This window comes from Engraulis encrasicolus, chromosome 13 (genome assembly GCF_034702125.1).
Source record: "Engraulis encrasicolus isolate BLACKSEA-1 chromosome 13, IST_EnEncr_1.0, whole genome shotgun sequence".
Lineage (NCBI taxonomy): Eukaryota > Metazoa > Chordata > Actinopteri > Clupeiformes > Engraulidae > Engraulis > Engraulis encrasicolus.
This window is the reverse complement of record NC_085869.1, coordinates 55837670-55854717: the sequence shown is the minus strand read 5'-3', so window position 1 is coordinate 55854717 and position 17048 is coordinate 55837670. Positions and strand designations below refer to the sequence as shown.

The following is a 17048-nucleotide window of genomic DNA, read 5'->3' as shown; positions in this document are numbered from 1 at the left end:
GCCCAGTTGTTTAACTATTCCAATCATGAAACCCATGATATCCATCAAAAACCCATGATATCCATGCTACATTTTGGTGTTAACTCACCAGTTTAATTCTAACTCACCACAAATAAAACCCCATTCATTTTCAATGGGGTTTCATTTCTGGTGATTTAGAATTAAACTGGTGAGTTAGCGCCAAAACGTGGCATGGAAATCTACAGGGTATATTGAAGAGTGAAGTGTGGGACACCAGGTCAGCAAACAAGAACAGTTGACAGCAAAGCATCAAGGATATCTGGGCTTCCATAACTCCCATGCACTGTTTCTGCCATTGACTTCAATGTTAAACGCATCATGGCCGTTATTAAGACAGAGAGAGTCCTAACCAAGTATTGAACATTGCATGTTATGTAGAAAGTACCAAATTTCAACTGATTTGATGTGACCCGAATTTTGATGAAGAAAATTGTGATTTTATTACAATATTCTAATGATGCGAATTCCCCAATTCATGGGTTTTTTGAGCTGGAAGACCAAAATATGTAAAAAATAAACAATTTAATGATTGGAATAGTTAAAAAACTGGGCCATGAATCTATAATCCATGACAGTTTAACATTATTGATGGAATTATGGAAATAAATCAACTTTTTCATGTTATTCTAATGAAGTGGCCTGGAGCTATATACTGTACTGCAACTTATACTCTTGCCTGGAGATGTGCAGATACTCATATGAAGAGATATGTGTGCAGATACACTCATATCTCTACTGATTTAATACACTGGTATGTAGCCTGGATGAAGTCATATATGCTGTCACTCATATCTCTCTCACTCTACTACAATCTTATGTCTCTTACACACTCATATGAACTCGCATACATTGATACGCTCATATGACATGTTATAGGCCTACATTCTTATACACTCTGACGCACTCTGAAATCTATACACTTACTCTGCACAAGCCCAGCGTGAGGGTGCATTACATATACAACTTATACTGTTATAAAACTTATACTATTATACAATTTATACTGTTATACAACTTATACTGTTATACAACTTACTCTTGTACACACTTCATATGTTTAGTGTAAGACATACACACTACACAAGTTCACCCAGAGGATCCAGAGTAGTGCAGATGACCTACACTCATATGGCCTAACACACATACACGCACACACACACACACACACACACACACACACACACACACACACACACACACACACACACACACACACACACACACACACGCACACACACACACACGCATGGCGCAAACACAAACACGCACAAACGCACGCACACACACACACACACACACACACACACGGCAAAAACACACCAAAAGCGACAACGGTGCCGGAAGTAATTGACTGTATGTATTGAGTAGCTGGCGATAGAAGAGACAAAAACGATTTGGGCGACAACAGGCGATTTCAGCGACTCAAGCGACAGTTTGTTCAGCAGATATTATGCAAATGAGCAAGGACGCAGTTTGTTGATAGCTGCCTAAGACACTTGGAATGTCAGAATGCTTGCATTCTGCTTTTAACGGTCATAACCTGTTGCTGTTATCGCTCGTGAAGCTCCTGGTATGAAAACAGTCCAGCGAATCTTTGTCATCTTTAGTCGCTTCTGGTGTGTTTGCAGGGTTACCGGGCAAATACACAGGCCGCGACAAGAGCGAGGCGAGCGACGGAAGTAATTGAATTTGTAATGAGTCACGCGACAAAAGCGATTCTAGAGGCGATTTGCACGCAGACTCAGAGAGTGACAGTTTGTAGTTGAACTCCTAGGAATGTTATGCAAATGAGCTATGAGGCTGTTCAGCGACAGGCCGAGACAGCCAATGACTGTATAGAGGTCAGTGACTAGAGCCAATGGGAATGTTTGAAAGTTTGCGTTCTGCTTGTAACGGACATACTCTAGTCGCTTCAATCGCTCATATCGCTTGCTGCTGCACAGAAGCGATTCTCTGTCGCTTCAATCGTGTCGCGGCCTGTGTATTTGCCCGGTTAGTCTGCACAGGTAGCCTCGTACTGCAGATGGGCCCATCGACAGGCCTGTCACTCTTTGCTTACCTCATAACTACAGTACATGGCTATGACAATGAAGAGAGTCTTACGTTACCAATTAAGAGTTGGTCATTACCATTTTGGTGACACTAAGGTTATGAACTGTGTTAAGGGGTTAATACACACAGCTCTACTCTACATGAGTACCACAACAGAATCCAAGCTCTACTAGAGCAATAGGAAGTGACATGGACTTGACTTCCTGGGTAGCAGCCTGTCTGTTAGTACACTAGATACTAATCCCATTAGCAGCAGCAGTGTGTGTGTGTGTGTGTGTGTGTGTGTGTGTGTGTGTGTGTGTGTGTGTGTGTGTGTGCGTGTGCGTGTGTGTGTAGTACACTAGATGATGTAATGATCCCATTACCTACAGCAGTGTGTGTGTGTGTGTGTGTGTGTGTGTGTGTGTGTGTGTGTGTGTGTGTGCGTGTGTGTGTGTTTGTGTGTGTGTGTAGTACACTAGATGCACTAATCTCATTAGCTGTCCAAGCATGATGCGTCTCATCTGCACTACACACTCCATGTTCCCAGATTCCCAGAACACACACACACACAGACACAGACACACAGACACACACACACACACACACACACACACACACACACACACACACACACACACACACACACACACACACACACACACACACACACACACACACACACACACACACACACACACACACACACACAGATATGCAGTACACGCTCCATGTCACCAGATCCCCAAACATCAGCTTTGGTTTCGCATCCTACATCTGCTGCCAATAACTGCAATGTATAACACACACACATACACACACACACACACTCACACTCACACGCACACGCACACGCACACACACACACACAGCACTCATGTATAACTCTCAACCACCACAGTCATGTATAACTCTCAACCACCATGCTCATTCACACTGCCCAGAGATGCTCTACTCTAAACCGTACAACGCTAGGGACACATACAAGCAAATTTTGGCCAAGGGAAGCAAACTTTACCATTCATTCCTAAGAGCAGTGGTTTAGTGGGGATTTTTAAAAGTGGGGGTACGCGATTTTTAGCGGCATCAAATAATTAGGTGACTTATCATGTCAAACCCCCCAACTGTCCTTAATCTACCGTCATTGCTTCTCCGTTTTCATCTGTTTGGTCAATCACCTGCAATACTGCTATAAGCTCATTCCTTTCTGTATTCAAACATGGGCAGAAGATTATTTTAAAATCTCACTTCAGGAGAAGTGGGTGGACTGCGTACCCCCGCGTACCGTGCCCACTACACCCCTGCCTAAGAGGGAAGCGAAGGCAAGCGAACAATAGCGAAGCAAAACTAAATTATTCGACCAAGTTTAATATCATGCAAATTAGGGGTGAATTTCGCGTGTAGCGGCCGATCAACAACACAAATCTTTCCTTCTATTTGATTCACCGCAATGACCTGATGACGGTTGAGATGTCAGGGTGGAACACTGAATTTCATCTTTCTTCGTTTTGCTCGTTTCCCTAGCATAAGAGATGATCTACTCTAACTGTATCAGAGATTCTCTACTCAAAAATGTGTCGATGCACTACTCTGAGAGGGTAGAATGAGCAATATAAATGTGTTTTGATATTGGCAGGAATTCCCTTGAATGTTTCCAAGAATCCATGAATTCGAAGAATCCCTCTCCTCTCTTACACACTCCTTTCCTCTCCTCTCTCCCTTGTTTTACTGCTCTGGTGGCTTACCCCCCGTCCTCCTCTTCCTCCTCCTCTCTCACCCCCCTTTCTCCTCTTCCTCATCATCCTCCACACCTCCACCTCTTCCTCCTCATCCTCACCTCCACCCCTCTCCTCCTCCTCCACCCTCACATCCTTCTCTAACTTTTCTCTTGCCCCCTTCCTTCTCCTCCTTCCCTTCTCTCCTCCTGCAGACCATCCTGGCTGGTTTCACCCCAGTGTGTCGGTCAGAGCTGCCCTGGGGGCATGTGCCTTCTGAGCTTTCCCTCCCAGTGTGTTAGGGGGTGAGGGGGTTAACTTTCACATCTGCCCCCTGTCTGTAACAGGGGTCATTCCCCCCACCCCACCCACTCATACCTCCATTCCATCACTCCACCTTCCCTATTTCCTCTTCGTACACCCCCCCACCCCCATTTACAAAGTGCAAAGTGTCCCAACTTCTTCGGAATACGGTTTGTACACAGCCACACACAAATGCAAACACAGCCCCACAGACACACACACACAGCCCCACAGACAGGCAGGCAGGCAGGAGACGGGCTCTTGAGAGGTTCAGGCTTACCTTTGGCAGCGGCGATCTGTCAGACACTGTCACCGCTGGCCACTGCTGGCATGGAGACGCACCCACAGAGCGCAGCGCCATCCAGCGACTCTCCACTGTATCCTGCATGGGGGAATATGATACACACAGATGAGGATTGTGTGTGTGTTTGTTTGTGTGTGTGTGTGTGTGTGTTAGAGAGAGAGAGAGAGAGAGAGAGAGAGAGAGAGAGAGAGAGAGAGAGAGAGAGAGAGAGAGAGAGAGAGAGAGAGAGAGAGAGAGAGAGAGAGAGAGAGAGAGGGAGAGAGAGAGAGAGATAGAACGAGAGAAACAGACAGACAGACAGACAGACCGACAGACCGACAGACCGACAAACCGACAAACCGACAGACAGACCCGCTTTGAATTGTGGATTACTTGTCGGGAGGAAATGCTTACTCATAGAGACAGCCGTAGCAGCGGCGGATATTGGATTAAGCTCAGAGCCCTCACAGCCCTCTTCACACAGGGTAAAAGGGGACTTATTGGGTCCATCTCATTATCTAACGTCCCGTCCTCACCTTGCGCTTGTGGCCTCATGCTTCGCTGACGCCCTGTGTCCGTGGAGAAAACAATTAAGATTCCACGCTGTCAAACCAGCCACAACAAGTTTTGAGGGACTTTCCCCTATTCACCATCCTGACTGCAAGTGAGGAAATGACTTTTGAATTGCGCTTTTGGAGATATTGAATAAATCTCTATTGTCACTCTTGTCTCAGATCGTGAGGCCACAAGCACAAGGAGGAGACGGGAGATTAAATATTGAAATGAGACCATTTACTAATAAAGCGACCTTGAGTGTCATGAAAAGCGCTATATAAAACATATACCTTGCCTGGTTAACACAAGTGAGATCTGGAGGCCACCTATGAAATTTCTCGTAGGACAGATGTAGTTTACGATTGCCCATGGCAGTCCATTGGGCTTACAAATGTGTCATTTGGCCCATACATAGCCCATAGCCAATTGGTTCAGTTGTATCTATTTAAACAAACTGCAAGCTTCCGACCCCTCATCGCTCTGATTGGCTCCCTCGCTTAGGGCAGCTGCAATGCTGTCTTCCAGATTGGAATGATTGTGCAAAACACCATGGGATTTCCCAGGCTACCTATTAGGCATGTGTACCCACCAGGGCTGGACGTTAACTTTTTTGCTCACCGGCCACTGTGGATAGTGGTGTTCCCGAGTCACTAACCATTTACAAGACTCAGTTCTTTTTCTTTAGAATATTCTTGCATTGAAATCATGTATGCAACTACTTTGATTTGTCAAACCAAAGAATAAGTTAGCCTACCTGTCAAAGTGGCCAGTGAGACTGAAACTGTTACTATCCATGTTTTACCAGCATTTGGCCAGTTGGGAGGTGCCAATGAGTGCATGGTTTATATGCAGTTCAGTATCCCGAGTATGAGGCGTATCCCGGTTATGATCAAATTCGGGATAAGGTGTTTATGAGTACAAAGAGTTATATCCCAGTCTACATTTGTGGCCGTTATAGACTTCTCTTCAATCGTGTGTAGCCTGGGTACCATCGTCAGCGTTCTATGGGAAGCCCCTGTATCCGAGATAAGGAGTTACCATGCATCAATATACCGACTTCGGGATATGCTAGGTGGAGTATTTCGACAGAAGTCCCGAATAAGGGCTTTTCCGGGATACTAAAGTGGGGAAAAGGTGTTTATATGTTGAAACGCAAATTCAGGATACTTCATATCCCGATCATATTCAGGATACTGCAATAAATATGGCTATCCATTAAGCATGTGTGCCCACCTCATTGAAGTCGAATGCGTCTACATCCACCTCCATCAGCCCCTCATCTTCCTCCTCATCTTCTTCCCCTTCGTCCTCCAGGTGTGTGTGTGAGGAGGCAGCCAGGGCCATAGCCAACCGAGAGCGCAACAGATGACCTCTCCACATCGCCTGAACACACACACACACACACACACACACACACACACACACACACACACACACACACACACACACACACACACACACACACACACACACACACACACACACACACACACACACACACACACACACACACACACACACACACCCGTGCGGGCCATACATCACAGGCGAGTGTAAATATTGTGTGTTATCCCATTAGGTAGATAAAACATCACACACACACACACACACACACACACACACACACACACACACACACACACACACACACACACACACACACACACACACACACACACACACACACACACACACTAACACACACACACACACACATTAGGAATATAAAGCATGATGTTTAGCCTGTAATTGTCCTGAGCTCTGCTGTTTGAACTCTGCCTGACTCGACTGCCAGAAGAATAATGCAGCACCGAGACACCTCTAAATCACACACACACACACACACACACACACACACACACACACACACACACACACACACACGCACACACACGCACACACACACACGCACACACGAGAGCGAGAGAGGGCGAGAGAGAGCGAGAAAGACGGAGAGAAAGGATAGAGAGAGGGGAAGAAAGGGAGGGGGGGCATCTAAATCTCCTGGACACGTTCCCTACGGGACATTGAGCCCAGCACACCGCCACAGTGCTCACACACACACACACACACACACACACACACACACACACACACACACACACACACACACACACACACACACACACACACACACACACACACACACACACACACACACACACACACACACACACACACACACACACACACAGCATGCCGCTACAGTGCTCACACTCCCATACCGGCAAAGTTTGGGGATCTGATTAATCTATTGTTTTATCCCGGGCCCAACACCACAGGGACCAATAAAACACAGACTAGAGGAGAGATGGGGGGACGCGGATGAGAGGGAGGGAGAGAGACAGAGAAGGAAGAGTATAAGAATTAGATTGACAGGAAAAGAGATTTTAAGCACTGGAGACAGTGTGGAGATGTTAAGCGCTGGAGACAGTGTGCGTTCCCAAACAGAATCTAGCGATTTAACAGTGCTCAGTTCAGTAAGCCGTGTGTTAAGTCAGCAGTACAAGTGGCAGTAAACCCACCATGTGCTCGATTAGCAGTAAAATGTGTGCTAGATTACTGGTAGCAGTGTTATTAGCAGTAAACCACATAATACAAACCCCAACTCCGATGAAGTTGGGACGTTTGGTAAACAGTGAATAAAATCAAAATGCTATCATTTTCAAAACATTCAATCTATTCATTAGATGGAGAATAGTGAAAAGACAACATATTAAGTGTTAAAACCGAGAAAAAATATTGTTTTGGGGGACATATGTACTCATTTCTAATTTGATAAATCCAACACGTCTCAAAAGAGTTGGGACGGGGATCAGTGAAATTTAGTAAACATCCAAATAAGATAAAACAACAAAGAAGAACATTTCAAAATGAATTGTACTGATGGACAATATAGGTGTCCAGGTATAAGATCATCACAGAGAGGCTGAGTCACTCAGAATTAAAGATGCAAAGGGAATAATTAGGGCCCGAGCACCGGAGGGTGCGAGGCCCTATTGTTCTTGCAATGTTTTTTATTATTTATTTTTTTTGTTTTTATTATTATTATTATTTTTCTTCTCCGCGCGCGTTGGGCCCGTTTTGAGGGGGTTGCCACGCGTAACTTTGAACGAAACTCGGCACAGTTGTTCGGTACCCCGGCACGATGGACTCCAAAAAAGCCCCGTCCCCAAATCGACCGACGGGCTCTGTAGCGCCCCCTTAAGTCATAGGCCTATGGGGCGGGACCGGCAAAAAGTTGAAGCTACGGACGCCAAATTTTTTTTGGTTGTATATCTCACTGAGACAAGCCAAAAAGTCTTTAAGATGCCATGGCCACACCCAACAGGAAGTGAGGTAATTGGACCTTAAGTTGAACTTTTGTCAACTTTTGACATACGACAAAATTGTCATACCATGAACTTTGATGTACTCCTACTGAACGGTACACTTGTTCGGTTTCGTTTTAATTTGTAAATGATCTTAAGACATCGCAGATGATATATTGCGAAGGAATTTTTAATATGTTGTAAGAAAACAAGATGGCGGCTTGCTGAAGTCTGATGAAAAAATCACAGAAAATGTGCTTCTACTGTGCCCTTTCTGAAGGGGTTGCCATGCATATCTTTCAACATTGCTTCGCACAGGTGTTTGGTAGGGCAGCACGTACCTCTCAAAACAAGCCCCACCCCTAACTCAGCACATGGGCTCTGTAGCGCCCCCCTAAGTCTTGGGCCTATGGAGCCGGACCGGCATAAAGTTGAAGCTACGGACTCCAAATTTTTTTTGGGTGTGTATCACCCTAAGACAAGCAAAAAAGTCTACAGAAGGCTATGGCCACACCCAACAGGAAGTGAGGTAATTGGACTTGAAGTTCAACTTTTTACATAAAACGAAATTGTCATACCATGTACTTTGAAGTACTCCTCCTGAACCGTACACTTGTTTGGTTTTGTTCCAAACTGCAAATGATCTTAAGGCATTGGAGATGATATTTTGTGAAGGAATTTTCAATATGTTGTAAGAAAACAAGATGGCGGCTTGATGAATTCTGGTGAAAAAATCACAGAAAATGTGCCCTTTCTATGGGGGTTGCCATGCATATCTTTCAAAGTTACTTCGCACAGGTGTTTGGTAGGGCAGCAAGTACCTCTCCAAACAAGCCCCGCCCCTAACTCCGTACATGGGCTCTGTAGCGCCCCCTTAAGTCATTGGCCTATGGGGCGGGTTCATCATGAAGTTCAAGCTACGGACTTCAAAATTTGTATGGATGTGTATCTGACAAAAACAAACAAAAAATGTCATGCAGTGACATGGCCACGCCCAACAGGAAGTGAGATAATTGGACCTCTTAGTGAAACAGGAAGTTGGCCACAATTTTAGTTTGCAGTGTTGTTAAAACAGTGCAATTGCACGTGTTCATGCATATAATGAATATAATCCTTTTCCTATATGCCTACTATGGCAACCTGATATAGCGCCACCATGTGGTAGGCAAATTAACTGCAGTAAAAGTGGAGTTCTTAAATATCTTTATCTCGTGAACCGAACGTCGTAGAGACTCCATTTTTGTTTTGGGCAGGATGTGGCGGGATTTGGGACGATAGGCCTTGAACCGTAGGTGCGAGGGCCCGTCATCGCCGCTCGCGGCTTTAATTACCATAGTTATTACATACATTTTTGAATTCCCTTTGATTTACCACGATTGAGTGTATATAAGACATATTTTTGTTAATAAAATCATTGTATAGGTTCATGACATCATGAAATATATATTGGCTGTAGTCTCACTCTAGCACTCCAGGAATTAGAGCTATTGAAAATTGACCGTATTAAGAATGCTTAATGCATGAAAATGATACAGGGGTGTAACATTCTCCTAAGCACCTGAGCTCACTTGAAATAGACCCAGAAGACATGGGAAACTGTCCTTTGCTTACAGAAGTCAGCAGAAGTTGTAGAAGTCCATTCTTTTTGACAATAATAAAGCATTGCACATCCTGTGCTACAGTAAAAATGGACCATCCAACTTGTGTTAGTGCTAGCTTCAAAAGTCAGCCTCCATGATGGCATGCGGGTGCAGTAGTGCATTGGTTAAGATGTTCTCACTCATCTGTAGAGTTAAATACAGTGCTGAATGGTATAAATGGGTTTTAAACAGCATGAAAAGCCACTCATGCATTATATTTTGAAGGGAGATCTTCGATTACTGCCACATAGTAAGGTCAAATTGCATTCTCTACTATGTTTTAACAGTTTGGCTCCATCATAAGGACCAGCAGGTGATAAAAATGGTGGGTTTTTGGTCAAGACCTGTCACACTGTAAGCACTACAGAAAGGAAAACATTGCAAAACATGACAAGGAATACACCCACCACTTAAGCTGGTGAAATCATGTCCAAGATAGGAATTAATACTGTTTTTATATAAAATCATCTCATCGGTTAATGTATTTAACTGTTAAGTGTTGTCTTTTGTTTTGTTTTTAGTCTTCCTCGACATTTGCTGCCATTTATTGTCCCCGTCCCAACTCTTTTGAGACGTGTTGGATTTATCAAATTAGAAATGAGTACATATGTCCCCCAAAACAATATTTTTTCTCAGTTTTAACACTTAATATGTCGTCTTTTCACTATTCTCCATCTAATGAATAGATTGAATGTTTTGAAAATGATAGCATTTTGATTTTATTCACTGTTTACCAAACGTCCCAACTTCACCGGAGTTGGGGTTTGTACAAAGTAGATTAGCAGTGCAAGTAGCAGTAAAACGCATGCTAGACTACTATTGTCTTTTGAATTGGAAATTCGTCAGTTTGACAGATTTGACATTCAACTAAGTCACAAACATGGTCGCGGTTGAGTACGAAAAGTGTACAGTAACTCCACACTCCAGTTTAAGACCGTCATCCGGGTACCAAGATGAGAAATGAAACGCCCTTTGTACCCAAACACAGTGTGGAAACGTAGAGTATCATTTATTGATCCCAGGGGGAAATTAAGGGCAGTAAGTACAGACTCTGGAACACACCATCAGCAAACCGTGTGCTAGATTAGCAGTGCTAGAGGCAGTAAACAACATGCTAGATTAGCAGTGCTAGTAGCGGTAAACCACATGCTAGATTAAAAGTGCTAGTATCAGTGAGCCGCATGCCAGTTTATCAGTACAATGTGTTGTGAATAGTGGCTATAAGATGCGTGATGGAGGGCTCAGCTCTGCAGGTCTGAACAGGGCTGGGTTGCTCTGCTGTTAGATCTAAAGTGAAAAGCAAAACACAGGGTGCTGCAAAACAAACACCACGAGAGAGAGTGGCTGATTTAAGGGCTACCCTCCATTAATATGAAGTATGATCCTGCACTGCCAGACAGCCAGACACTAGAGATCTCTGCTCTGCTCTGCTCTCCTCTTCTCCCTTCTTCTCTCCTCCCCACTCCTCTCCTGTCCTGTCCTCTCTTCTCCTCCCCTCCTCTCCTCAGCTCTCTACTCTCCTCCCCTTTCCTCTCCTCTCTCCTCCCCTCTCCTCTCCTTCTCTCCTATCCTCTCCTCTCCTCCCTGAGCAGACGTCAAATCTCACCCCTCTCTCTCTCTCTCTCTCTCTCTCTCTCTCTCTCTCTCTCTCTCTCTCTCTCTCTCTCTCTCTCTCTCTCTCTCTCTCTCTCTCTCTCTCACACACACACACACACACTAAAGAGCTAGAGCTAGAGAAGTAGACGTGGGTCGCCAGACAACACACTCACACACACACACAGACAACATACTCCCACACACACACACAGAGTACAGACAGACAACATACTCCCACACACACATACACACACACACACGGCCAGAGTCAACACAGTCTCACCATTACAAACAACTATAAAGACGAGAGAAAGAGAGAGGGTGAAAGAGAGAGAGAGAGAGAGAGAGAGAGAGAGAGAGAGAGAGAGAAAGAGAAAGAGAGAGAGTGAGACACACACACACGGCCAGTCAACACAGTCTCACCATTACAAACAAGTATAAAGAGGAGAGAAAGAGAGAGGGTGAAAGACAAAGAGAGAGAGAGAGAGAGAGAGAGAGAGAGAGAGAGAGAGAGAGAGAGAGAGAGAGAGAGAGAGAGAGAGAGAGAGAGAGAGAGAGGGAGAGAGAGTATTCCCCTACCTGAATTATGGTGGCCGCTCGCTCTCTGCTGAGGGGTGAAGGCGATGTCCCCCAAGTCTCAGCCTCTGCTGCAGGACTACATTTCCCATCAGTCACTGGGTGGCCACTTCCTGGTTGGCACCTCCTGGTGTGCCCCGGCTGCCCCAGCCAGTCTTCCAGGATGCCCTTCGTGGCCACACTGCACAGGAGAACACTATGGTGTGAGGTGTGTGTGTTTGTGTACGTATTTGCTACACCAATCTATCTTCGTGGCCTCACTGCTATAGGAGCACACCCTACTGGGGCCCTCGTTCCATGTGGGGCCCAAATCCTGGACCCCACATGTTTTCACCCTTTTCGCTGGAGAAGTTTTGTTGTTACTGGTAAAAGTAAAAGTGCAAAAACATTTCCTCACTGGCAGTTAGGGATAGGGATAGGGATTGTTTTGGTTTGGGCACATTGTTAGGATCGATATGAATGGAAGGGTCTCACAAAGATAGGAAGATATTAAGGGTGGATTGTGTGTGTGTGTGTGTGTGTGTGTGTGTGTGTGTGTGTGTGTGTGTGTGTGTGTGTGTGTGTGTGTGTGTGTGTGTGCGTGCGCGTGTGTGCGTGCGTGTGTGTGTGTGTGCGCCGTGCCTGCGTGTGTGTGTGCGTGTACAGTATGTGAGAAGGGGAGTGGGAAGTGTGTTCTGTGAGAAGGGGAGGCTTTATTTCATTTAACACCAATGAAAGTAAGTCATTATTTTGCATCTCTCATGAACCACCCCCACTGAAAACATCTGGCTGACACATTCCTGTGATCTGCTGTGTGTGGAGAAGACGGAGAACCGCCTCAGTAAATAAATATGCCCGCTCGATAAAACACTACATTACGAGCTCCCCTTCATCAGCTCTGATGTTGAGTAATACCTTGAGGAGGAGCTGTAATGATGATGAACAGCAGCATGCAGAACAGCCATATACTGTAGTACAGACTGACAAGACCCTCCCTCCCCTCACAGGACTCCTACGTACCTCCACAGATCTATGTTGCGTTCTTACCTCTCCAGGTCAAGCTCAGTGTGCCGTTGGCCTCCATCCTTTCCCTTGAGCTGGTGTGTGCCTCCATCCCTCCGCCCTTCAGTGTGGCGTGACACCTTATCCCTCAGGTCCAGCTCAGGGTGCTGTGAATCTACATCTCTCTTCAGCTCCATGCTGTCTGTGTGGCGTGACTCTTCACCTCCCTTCCTCAGCTCCATATTGTAAGTGTGGTCTGGGCCTCCATGCGTCCTCAGCTCAGAGTGTGGAGGGGAGGGCAGGTGGACGCTCTGCTGCTTGGTGGCCGGCATCACCTCACCTGCATGTAGAGGACAGCTGGAGGAAACAGCAAGGTAGGCTGCCTCCATAGAGGTGTGAGCTAGATGCGAGTGGGGAACCTCCAAAGGGGGTTTGTGGGTTTCCATAGAGCCTGGGGCTGGATGTGAAGTCTCCAGAGGGCCCTGAGCTGGATGGACAGTAGTGCGGGAGGCCACTGGCTGGGGAGCAGCGTCCAGAGAGGGTGTGTGCATCTTCTGTGTGTGTGTGACGCTGGTGTCTCCATACTCGTGTGCGTAGCGCTGCTCCTCTGCCAGCTGGAAGAGGGCGTCACCATGGCCACCAATCAGCAGCTGAGCCTCTAGTGGCGAGGAAGCGGAACTGTGAGGAGAGAGACGCCACACACACAATCAGGCGCTATACGGTCCATCAGGACTCCATACGTAAAACAGACACTTCCAAAAGCATAGGACTTACTGTATCATATCAACAAAAGTATTATTACAGTAATTATCCGAATGAAGCTATTACAGTACAGCTAGTTAGCATAATTCGTTCAGTTAGTTTTTAAGGCCGACAGAGAACAATGCCGCTCTCCGCACCTAATCTCGAACCGAGCACTTCGGAACCGAAACGTGGGTCAGTGATGCATGCCGATTAACACCTGTTTTTTCTAAACAAACCGAGGTGACAACGCAGATGCCAGAGGTTCATGTAAATGTCACACACAGTAAAATAATTGTAGTGTAAACTGTGTTTTCACCGGTAAGCACTGTAGTTCCCAGTGAAGCTACAGGAATATGCAACCTATTTCTAAAGCTGCATTCACACTCTTACACTTCCAGCGATGCAAGGCCTGGACAGGCGAAGAGAGGCCAAGCGATGCAATGTGGGCAGATTCCAAGATAAAAACATTTTCACTTTGCGTGATGCGAGTAAGCGAGTATCTCGTGGGAACATAGAGTTTAGATTATTGACAATTAACTTCTCGCTTTTGCAGTGGCAGTTAAACACACAGAAAGCCGTTAGTGGCAAACAAGCGAGTGAGCTAAAAGACGTGTGTGTGAACTTAGCTACTTAGCTTAGGAACAACCTCTGGGATGTGTAGGCTTCAAAAAGTGAATTAAAAATCACTTAATTTATATATCCCATAAAACATTCATGTTTATTGAAATTATTGTTTATTTTAAGCCAGTTAGTGTGTAGAGTACGTAGCTTTCTATAGTATGTAAGGCTTCTGTAGCATGTGTCTGATGCACACAGTCACCTCCATGAGACACTTAGCAGGTCTCAGCAGCACAATGACTCTCTTCAAGGGAGGATTAAGGACTCCTACAAAGCCTCCTCAATATCACACCCCCATCAGAGTCCTACACAGCCTCCTCAATATCACACCCCCATCAGAGTCCTACAAAGCCTCCTCCATAGCAGACTCCTCAGCAATATCATGCCTATTATGGTATTAACTTATCATGCTCCCTCTAACCTCCCTGCCTCATCAGACTGACCTTTTGGACAGATCCAACCTCTAGCCTCAGGTAACCTGGCAGATCAGCTCCACACAGAGAGCCCCTATTCACCCCCACATGCCCCCCAGGAGGGGTGAACAGAGGGAAGAGAGGGGAGAGAGAGGTGAACAGAGGGGAGGGAAAGCAGAGAGGGGAGAGAAAGGAAAGAGAGAGGGGAGCAGCCAGACAACAGAACCCCAGTATAGCATGCCCTACCCTCATCTCTCCTGGTTCACCATGAGGTCACAGGGAAAGTGCCATCTGAGGCGTCTAATGGCACCAATACACCGGAAGCGACTACAGCGTCAACGAAGATGGAAGCTAATGTCTTTGTATAGAGGAGCTGGCGACAGATGAGACAAACGCGAGTTGGGCGGCTAGAGGCGATTTCAGCAACAGTTTGTAGTTAAACTCAGCGAATACTATGCTAATTAGCTATGATGCAGTTCTGCTTTTAACGGGTATACTCTGTTGCATTTATCGCTTGTGTCACTCTCGTCTGAGGCGCCTGAGATGGGAAGACACTATACGAGTATGCACGTGTGTGGTGTGTGACTAAAAGTGTGCAAGCAACACTGTGTGCAGGAGTCAATGCGTACATGAGTGCGTGCCCATCACTGACAGTTTCATTAGTTTTACTAATCCTGTGTGAATGGGACCCTATGTAAAGGTGTCTGTCTACTAGTAGTATGGCGTTACATAGGTGCTACTATGTAATATCATACTTGTGGTGGTGCAATTACATCTGTAACAGTACTACATCTACTTTATACAACCCTGGTAGTGATTATGTGATGTGGTGTGTTATGATGTGATGTCACACAACGTTGTGATATGATGTGACATAACGTGATATGATGTGATGTGACATAAAATGATATTACAGTGCCCTCCATTATTATTGGCACCCCTGGTTGAGATGTGTTTTTTAGCTTCCAATTATTATTATTTTTCTCTAAATAATATGGGACCTTAATGGAAAAAAAGAGAAAAATCCAACCTTCAATACAAGTGCATTTATTCAGTGGGGAAAATATCCCACATAAAGAAATAATTATTTGACATCAAATAATGTGTGTCACAATTATTAGCACCCCTGTTGTTAATATTTTGTACAACCCCCTTTTGCCAACAAAACAGCTCCTAATCTTCTCCTATAATGTTTCACAAGATGGGAAAAGACAGAAAGAGGGATCTTCAGCCATTCCTCTTTGCAGAATCTCTCTAAATCATCCAGAGACCTGGGTCCTCTCCTCTGTACTCTCCTCTTCAGCTCACCTCACAGGTTCTCAATGGGGTTGAGGTCTGGGGACTGAGATGGCCATGGGAGGAGCTTGATTTTGTGTCTGGTTAACCATTTCTGTGTAGATTTGGCCATATGTTTAGGGTCATTGCCTTGCTGAAAGACCCAGTGACGACCCATCTTCAGCTTTTTGGCAGAGGGCAACAGATTTTGATTTAAAATCTCCTGGTATTTCAAAGCATTCATGATGCCATGCACCCTAACAAGCTTCCCAGGGCCTTTGGAAGCGAAACAGCCCCACAGCATCACTGACCCACCCCCATACTTCACAGTGGGTATGAGGTGCTTTTCAGCATGCGCATCTTTCGTGGCACGCCAGACCCACTTAGAGTGTTTGTTGCCAAAAAGCTCAATCTTGGTCTCATCTGACCAAAGCACACGGTCCCAGTTGAAGCCCCAATACCGCTGGGCGAACTCCAGACGTTTGCGTTCATGATTGTGGGTGAGGAAAGGTTTTCTCCGTGCATGCCTCCCAAACAGCTTGTTGGCGTGTAGACAGCGCCTGATGGTTGATTTGGAGACTTTGTGACCCCAGGATGCTACCATTTGTTGTAATTCTGTAACAGTGAGCTTTGGAGATATTTTGATTTCTCTTACCATCCTCCTCACTGTGCGTGGTGGCAAAATAAACTTGGGTCCTCGTCCAGGCTTGTTTACCACTATTCCAGTTGTTTTGAACTTCTTAATTATTCCTCTCACAGTAGATATGGGCAGCTGCAGTTGAGTGGCAATCTTCTTGTAGCCTCTGCCTGACCTGTGAAGGTCGACGCACATCTGACTCACTTGTATGCTGTGTTCCTTTGTCTTTCCCATGTTTAAGAGTGGATAAGAGAAATGGCCTCGGTGTCACGTCATATTTATACCCCAGGGAAACAGGAAGTGATGAATTACTAATTAAATGTTCCTACATACTCTGGTAAACTTTGTA

General features: G+C 45.5%; 1 protein-coding gene across 1 annotated transcript in view; it reads right to left on the bottom strand.

Annotated features, from left to right (window-relative positions):
* The window catches only part of lrriq1 (leucine-rich repeats and IQ motif containing 1), a 133608-nt gene that overhangs the window by 68850 nt on the left and 47710 nt on the right, over window positions 1–17048 (bottom strand). Inside the window, exons 18-21 of the mRNA XM_063214361.1 lie at window positions 13058–13690; window positions 12035–12212; window positions 6142–6291; window positions 4351–4452 (exon numbers count right to left, since the gene is read on the bottom strand). Coding sequence (XP_063070431.1) covers window positions 4351–4452; window positions 6142–6291; window positions 12035–12212; window positions 13058–13690 — 1063 coding nt within the window. The remainder of the gene's footprint in view (window positions 1–4350; window positions 4453–6141; window positions 6292–12034; window positions 12213–13057; window positions 13691–17048) is intronic.